The sequence below is a fragment of the Corvus kubaryi genome, unplaced genomic scaffold (assembly GCF_017639235.1).
Source record: "Corvus kubaryi isolate FWS band 111438036 unplaced genomic scaffold, C.kubaryi_AGA036_p1.0 37265, whole genome shotgun sequence".
Lineage (NCBI taxonomy): Eukaryota > Metazoa > Chordata > Aves > Passeriformes > Corvidae > Corvus > Corvus kubaryi.
This window is the reverse complement of record NW_024581080.1, coordinates 1,739,280-1,746,826: the sequence shown is the minus strand read 5'-3', so window position 1 is coordinate 1,746,826 and position 7,547 is coordinate 1,739,280. Positions and strand designations below refer to the sequence as shown.

At 59.7% G+C, this 7,547-nt stretch overlaps 2 protein-coding genes across 6 annotated transcripts in view; one reads left to right on the top strand and one right to left on the bottom strand.

The window, feature by feature from the left end:
- RHOBTB2 (Rho related BTB domain containing 2) overlaps positions 1–3,081 on the top strand; it is a 15,997-nt gene extending 12,916 nt beyond the window's left edge. For all 5 annotated transcript variants that reach the window (XM_042024810.1, XM_042024811.1, XM_042024812.1 and 2 more), the window contains 2 exons: positions 400–505; positions 585–3,081. In XM_042024810.1, the coding sequence (XP_041880744.1) occupies positions 400–505; positions 585–826 (348 nt within the window). In that variant the 3' untranslated portion in view covers positions 827–3,081. The remainder of the gene's footprint in view (positions 1–399; positions 506–584) is intronic.
- The window catches only part of LOC121663017 (tumor necrosis factor receptor superfamily member 10A-like), a 10,829-nt gene continuing 6,155 nt past the window's right edge, over positions 2,874–7,547 (bottom strand). The window contains exons 5-10 of the mRNA XM_042024814.1: positions 6,619–6,704; positions 6,420–6,506; positions 6,258–6,298; positions 5,419–5,520; positions 4,914–4,983; positions 2,874–4,827 (exon numbers count right to left, since the gene is read on the bottom strand). Coding sequence (XP_041880748.1) covers positions 4,550–4,827; positions 4,914–4,983; positions 5,419–5,520; positions 6,258–6,298; positions 6,420–6,506; positions 6,619–6,704 — 664 coding nt within the window. The 3' untranslated portion in view covers positions 2,874–4,549. The remainder of the gene's footprint in view (positions 4,828–4,913; positions 4,984–5,418; positions 5,521–6,257; positions 6,299–6,419; positions 6,507–6,618; positions 6,705–7,547) is intronic.

Below are 7,547 nucleotides of genomic sequence, written 5' to 3'. Positions count from 1 at the left end.
ACAGAGGGTTCAGCAGGGCTGGGGGTGCTCAGGGTGACACACAGAGGCTCTGGCAGGGCTGGGGGTGCTCAGGGTGACACACAGAGGGCTCAGCAGGGCTGAGGGTGCTCAGGGTGACACACAGAGGGCTCAGCAGGGCTGGGGGTGCTCAGGGTGACACACAGAGGGCTCAGCAGGGCTGAGGGTGACACACAGAGGCTCTGGCAGGGCTGGGGGTGCTCAGGGTGACACACAGAGGGTCCAGCAGGGCTGGGGGTGCTCAGGGTGACACACAGAGGGGTCTGGCAGCTCCAGGAGCTGGACAACCTGGTCTGGCCTTGGATGTCCCTGGAGAAATGAGGTGGATCCCTGGTGCTGGCCCATTCCTGGCGGCCCTGACCGCTGTCCCCTCTCTCCCAGTTCCACTGCGCCTACCAGCTCGCCGACTGGTGCCTGCACCACATCTGCACCAACTACAACAACGTCTGCCGCAAGTTCCCGCGGGACATGAAGGCCATGTCAGGAGGTGAGTGGCAGCCGGGGTGAGGGGACAGGGGGGTCCCGGCGGTCCTGGCACCGCCCTCACCTCCCCCGTGTGCCCACAGAAAACCAGGAGTACTTCGAGAAGCACCGCTGGCCGCCGGTGTGGTACCTGAAGGAGGAGGATCACTACCAGCGGGCGAAGAAGGAGCGGGAGAAGGAAGACTACCTCCACCTCAAACGGCAGCCCAAGAGGCGGTGGCTCTTCTGGAACGCCTCCTCCTCCCCTTCTTCCTCTCCTTCATCGTCGGCAGCCACAGCCTCCTCTTCCTCCTCCTCCTCCTCCTCCTCCTCGGCTGTGGTTTGAAAGCCCGTCCTTGCCCTGGCTCCAGCGTCCCTGGGAGGAGACGGGGAGGAGGAGGAGGAGGAGGAGGAGGAAGGGGGGGATGCCCTGCCCCAGCGCCAGGCGAGGAGCGGCACAAGCCCCGGAGCAGACGCGGCACCGCAGGGGCGGTCCCTGGGGAGGGGCCCCCGGCGCTCCTGGAGCGCTGCTCTCTCCGCGGCAGAGCCCGAGCGGCAGGAGGAACTCGCGTTTACAGGAGCACGAGGGCTGTGTTGTGGTTTCATTTTGGAATTTTTGTTGGAAAATTTGTCTTTTTTTTTGGAACATCAGCAGCATGAGGAAGAAGGAGGAGAAGGAGAAGAAGATGAAGAAGCGCATCCCGCTTCCACTTTGATTCGGAACCAGAAGCTCTGCGATGTGGTTTGGGTGTCTGATGGCATCTCGCCACCCGGAGCCACCGTGGGGGTCCTGCCACCCCCCTCGACTCACAGCAGGGTCAGGCACAGGGCAGGGGACCCCAGTCCCCAAATGCCCCCAGGCACTGCAGCATCTCCCCTACAAGAGGGGTCTGTCCTAATTCAGGGCACGGAGGGGACCGGAGTCCTCTCCTGCCTGTTCTTAACTCTTCAGTTTTGTTTAGACAGAAAATTTAAAGCAAAAAAGCCTGACCCAATCCCAATCCCAATCCCACTCCCTCAACCTGCCACAGCAGAAACCAACCCCGAGCCCTCCGCTTGGGATTTTAGCCTGGAAGGCTCCATTGTAATAAATGGTGTTTTAAAAGCCCGGCGTGGTCCCTGTGTGTGTGGGGGGAGCAGCTGGACACGGCACATCCTTGTGCCAGGCTTGGGGTGATGCCATCACCCCCTGCCAGTGCTCCTGGGACGGGCAGGGACAGCGAGGCCTTGCAGGACCCAAACCCCTGGTACAACACGAGGTGGCTTTTCCATCGGACTGACTCTGCATGTCCCACCTGTGTCCCTGCAGGGCTGCCAGGCAGGGCAGGAGGCACCCAAACCTCCCCAGCCCTCCCCAGCTGCGATGGGGAAAACTCCTCAGAGCCCATCCCTGGCAGAGGCTGCTGCTGGAGGAGCACCTGGGGATGCTCCCGGTGTCCCACTCCACACTGCTCCTCTTCCCAGCTGGCCCCGTGGAGCGCCTTGGAGCCTCTCATTCCGCACGCCCGCCCTCAGCCACGGATGCAGGAGCGAGGTGGCAGCTCCAGCGAGCTCACCCTCGGTGTCCTCACCCTCGGTGTTCTCTCCCTTGGCAGCCCCAGCGAGCAGGTAGGACCACGGCTTTCTTTCCCTTTCCAACGATCCGGGCACTCACCGCTGCTTCCGAGTCCTGTTCGCCCTCCCCGGGCCAGGACCCGAGCCTGGCACTGAGCCCTGCATGTGCCTGGCTCTGTGGGAGCTCCTGCCCGGCTTTGCACGCTCGGGGGGCACGGGGGAACCCCCAGGAGAGGCCCCCGGGCACGAATCCTCCGGGCAGGTCAGCGCCAGCTCCTGCTTTTCAGCCCGGCCCCGCGCTCTGATAAATCCCCTCCGCAGTGCAAGGGCTGGGGAGCAGCTCCAGGGGCTTTTTTGGGGGGTGAGCAGAGCCCTTTTCTCACTGAGCACTGCATGGATTTGCACCACAGCTACTGCAGCACACAGAGCCCTGGCCGGGTGGGCCGGAGCCCCCCAGAGCAGCTCCGGGTCAGCGCTGCTGCTCCCACCCCCGGCACGAGGAACAGAGGGACAGAGGGACAGAGGGACAGGTGTCACCTCCTGCTATGGCAGGGGACAAAGCACGGGACTCTGGTGTGGGGTAAATAAAGGCCAGGGTGGCTGCTGAGGGCTTTCCCTGGCAGAAGGGACCCTTGGGGACTGGTGGGGACCATTCCTGGTGGGATTCCGGGGTGGCTGAGCATTGATTCCATGGGCTGAGTCCTCAGTGCCACATGAAGCACCTGGTGTCCACTGGGACCCTGGACCTTGGTGTCCACTGGGACCCTGGACCTTGGTGTCCTCTGGGACCCTCACCAGAGTTGGGGGGGGGGGGGAATAAAAAAAAAATCAAACCAGGAGGATTTTTTTGGTTTTGTTTTTTTTTAAAAGTTAACTTCTTCCTTCATAAACAGAGAAATGTAAAAAAACTGGAAATAGCAAACTGGCTGGGCCAGAGCTCTGTACAAAACCACACAACCATGCATAACAAAAAACCGATATTTTTATATAACTTTTAAGTTAATATATGTAATGTTTACGGTTGCTAAATAAATAAGTACAAAACTGCTTGTGGGTGTGGGATTTTTGAAGCGTTGGAGGGCAGCAGGAGGGGTGCTGGGCACCCTCCCACCACACTGGGGAAGGTCCTGGTGGGCTGGGGTGGCAGCTCAAGTAATTTTTCCATTTGTAATGTCCCTGAGCTCTGGGTGAGAAGTGTTTTGAGAAGCTGCCCACGGGAGTGGGATGGGCAGCAGGTACCCACGGTCACGCTTGGACCTCAGTGCATTCACCCCTCCACGCTGCCTGGGGACACAGGGACAGCACGGCCACGGAACCAACCCGAACTAACCCGGGAGCAGCAGGGCCACGAGGGGATTTTTCCCCTCTCCTCAGCTCTGGTGAGACCCCACCTGCAGCTCTGGAGCTTCCAACATCACAAGGATGCGGAGGTGTTGGAGCAAAGCCAGAGGAGGCCACGGAGATGCTCCGAGGGCTGGAGCCCCTCTGCTCTGGAGCCAGGCTGGGAGAGCTGGGATTGTCCAGCTTGGAGAAGAGAAGGCTCTGGGAGACCTTCAAGCCCTTTCCAGTGCCTAAAGGAGCTCCAGAAGAGCTGGAGAGGGACTCTGGACAAGGGCCTGGAGTGCCAGGACACGGGAATGGCTTCAAACGGAATGAGGGTCACATTAGATTAGATATTTGGAAGAACGATTTCACAACGAAATCGTTGTGGGTGGGTAAACACTGGCAGAGAGGCTGCCCAGATAAGCTGCCCCATCCCAGGAAACATTCAAGGTCAGGCTGGACGGGGCTTGGAGCAACCTGGTGGAGTGGAAGACGTCCCTGCTCCTGGCAGGGGCTGGGCTGGACCGTCCCTGCGCTGTCCCTTTCCTCAGGCAACCCCAGTGATCATAGTGCAAGTCAATCGTTCCCACTCTCCCCTTCAAGTCCAGTTTCAAACTGGTTCCTAAGAGCAATCAGAACCACGTAAAACACAGCTTAGTCCACAGAAAGTAACTCGAGGCCCCAGCTGAGCTTGCAGAACCACCAAGCATGCAGAATGAAGCTTACTCAGAGACGTTCTAGAAGCAGAAGCCATTTCATAATGCCAGGAATCCTTTGAGGAACGAGGACAATCCAGTTTAAAAAGCGCAGGGATTGCCTCAAACCCTGCCGAAGTCCTTCTCTGCGCTGATCCCGAGGATATCCGGGTAGTACCGGCGCTTCTGAGCGAGGTGGTCCCAGGAGCAGCTTGAAATGATTTGAGACTCTTCGCTCTGACCCAGTGAAATCCAGAAACCAGCTTGGATGTCACCAAGGAAGCACCAACGTCGAACCTGTAACTCCAGCAGAGGGGGGACCCCGAGGCTCGTACTTGGTGTAGGGATCAGCTCCTCCTGGCTCAGCTGAACTCTGTGATGGCTTCAGAAGGAGAGGAGCCACAGCAGAGCTATGAGCAGATAAAATTCAAGTGTTCTGGGAGGTATTTCATGGATTTAGCTCAAAGGAGGGAGGCGCAGGTTCTGCCCCGCTCCCTTCAGCTCGTTTCGTACTGAAAGGTCCCATTGTTGACCAGCGTGGAGGAGATGTCCTCTGCCACCCCACCCAGGTGCAGCTGGTCCAGGGTCTCCAGCAGCGTGTTCACGGAGGCCTTGGTGCCTTCCCTATTCTGCCACTTGTAGAGCATCTGGTAGAAGGCGTCCTCTGTCCTGTCCAGGACGATGTCGTTCTCCTCCAGGTGCAGGTTGCGGCCAAATCTCCTCCAGTTGTCCATGGGGATCTTTTTGGCAAAGATGTAAAAGGAGAGCCGCAGCACTGCAGGGGAAGGGGACAGCTCAGAAGGGGCCGAGCCGGGGCAGGAATCTCAGCCCCACACACATCCCTTGGGCCCCAGCACTTACCGTGATTGGAGTCATTCTCTGGCGCTGGAACCAGCTTCCTCTTGGGTCTCTCACTCCCACTCTGCGGCACCTGGAATGACAATGTCACTCCTGGAATGACGGTGTCACTCCCGGAATGGCGGTGTCACTCCCGGAATGGCGGTGTCCTGCAGCACCCACCAAGCCCCAGCACCAGTGTGTGATCTGTGGGGATTGGAGACCCTCTCCCTCTCTCCTGGGGCTGTTGGGGCAGGACACCACCACCCCCCCACCCCCAGGACATCCGTGTTTCCTGGCTCTGGGACGGCAGCAGGCCCCGAGATGGGGGACACACGAGCTGCGTTTGCTCAGCATCAGCGTTAAACCCTCCGAGGGCTCTGGCACTCGACTGCAACGAGCTGATTTCACCACCCTCATCCCACCAAGAGACCCTTCACCACCTCCCTGAGTGGTCCAGCCCTGGAAGCCCCCCAGGCTGATCAGATCGTGGCCGAGCACGAAGGGGCAGAGGGTGCCATTCACGTACCAAGGGCTCTGCCACCGGGTGCTGCTGCTGGCTCTGCAAGCGCTCGTTGATGGAATTGTCCTCTGTCCCTGTGTACCACGGCAGCTTCCGGAACATGGAGGTCTGTGCCAGGGGAGAAGCACAAACCGTGGTGGGTGACCCAGGGAAGGCAGGACCCTGGGATCCAAGGGCATGGATCACCTGCTCATCCTGAGCTTGAAGCCCTCCCCTACTCTGGGATCTCCACTGGAGACCCTGCATGTGCCAGCACTGCCGCCAGGGAAGGGTTAATGGCACTGAGGAGGGGGCTGGAAGCACCCAGGGCACTCCCAGAGAGCCTCCTCTGCTTGGCCCAGCTCTCCCACAACCCTAAAGGGAGAAGCCTCGTCCCCTGCTCCTCCAGCCTTCCTAGGAATTCCTGGATGAGCCTCATCCCCTGCTCCTCCAGCCTTCCCAGGAGCTGTGAATGAACCTCATCCCCTGCTCCTCCAGCCTTCCCAGAAACAGCTGGAAGAGACCCATCCCCTGCTCCTCCAACCTTCCCAGGAGCTGTGAATGAGCCTCATCCCCTGCTCCTCCAGCTCTCCCAGGAGCTGCTGGAAGGGACTCATCCCCTGCTCCTCCAGCCTTCCCAGGAGCTGTGAATGGCCTCATCCTCTGCTCCTCCAGCCTTCCCAGAAACAGCTGGAAGAGACTCATTCCCTGCTCCTCCAGCCTTCCTAGGAATTCCTGGATGAACCTCATCCCCTGCTCCTCCAGCCCTCCCAGGAGTTGCTGGCCACATGGGGAGCAGAGGGCAAGGGGGACCTCACCCCACCCCACAGGCAGAGCCATCCCCCGCTGCCACCCCAGGAACTCACCACCATTTCGTAGGGCCTCCTGCTCGAGCGTCTCCCATCCCCTGGAAGATGGAAACAGGGCTGTGATCCCTCTTCCCCCAGGCAGGGCCCTCTTCCCACCCAGCCCACACCGGTGCAGAGCCCCCGGCCCAGGCGGGTGCTCCGGGGGTCCCCTGCACCCACCTGGGGAGCGGCAGCAGCACCACCAGAAGGAGATTGCAGCCAGAAGCAGGATCGCGATCGCGACCGCGACTGGGATGGTCCAGGAGTCTAAAGCAGATAAAACAGGGGTGTGGGCAGCTTGCTCCGGGCTTCCCCTCAGCAGCAGCTGCCACCCCCACCCCTCAGCCCGTCTGGCCTCCCCCAGCATTCCCCCACTCACGGGTGGAGCCGGTGTCGGTGGCAGGACCGCACTGGAGGTCACTGTAGGGTGTGCAGGGTTTCAGCACCACTTGACCCTCGGGACACCTGGGAGAGGGGGAGACAGGGCGGGCTCAGCAGCTGCAGCTCTGATGCCATTTTGGTTTTTGCTTTTTTTTCCTTATATATTCCCTGTGTTCTTTACACGTGTGTTTGTGGATCATTGTATCAGTGGCCAGTTTTCCCAGGAATTTTCCATGGCCTTTCCCTAAGCAAAAAGACAAAACGAATTCCAGAGCTCTGAGCCCCGCAGAGCACAAGGCCTTTATCCTATCCTGGTTCTTCCTGGCTACCAAGGTTGAGAACAACTCTTGGAGATACATTTCATGGAGAAAGTACAGCCAGTGCTGGGGGGGGCTCCAGAGAAGGCGCTTGACCTGAGGGGAAATTGCACCACCACCCGTCCTCCTAATTGGTGCTTTTTTATCAATTACACTAATTTCCTAAAACCTATAAAAACTGTATTCGCCCCATGTGAGCAGACTTTTGTGGAGCTCCTCCATAACTGCCCCTGGAGGCCTCCAAATAAAGACCCATTTTTATAATATCTCCTCACTAAAGTCACCCAGAGGTTCATTCCCAGGCTGGCAAAAAGGCAACGCTCCAGCACGGACCCCGTCACATGGGAGCCACCGCGTCACCCGACAGCCACTGTGTCACCCGACAGCCACCGCGTCACCCGACAGCCACCCTGCCACCCCACAGCCACCGTGTCACCCAACAGCCACCGCGTCACCCGATGGCCACCATGTCACCCGATGGCCACCGCGTCACCCGACAGCCACCGTGTCACCCAACAGCCACCGCGTCACCCGATGGCCACCATGTCACCCGATGGCCACCGTGTCACCCGACAGCCACCGCGTCACCCGACAGCCACCGCGTCACCCG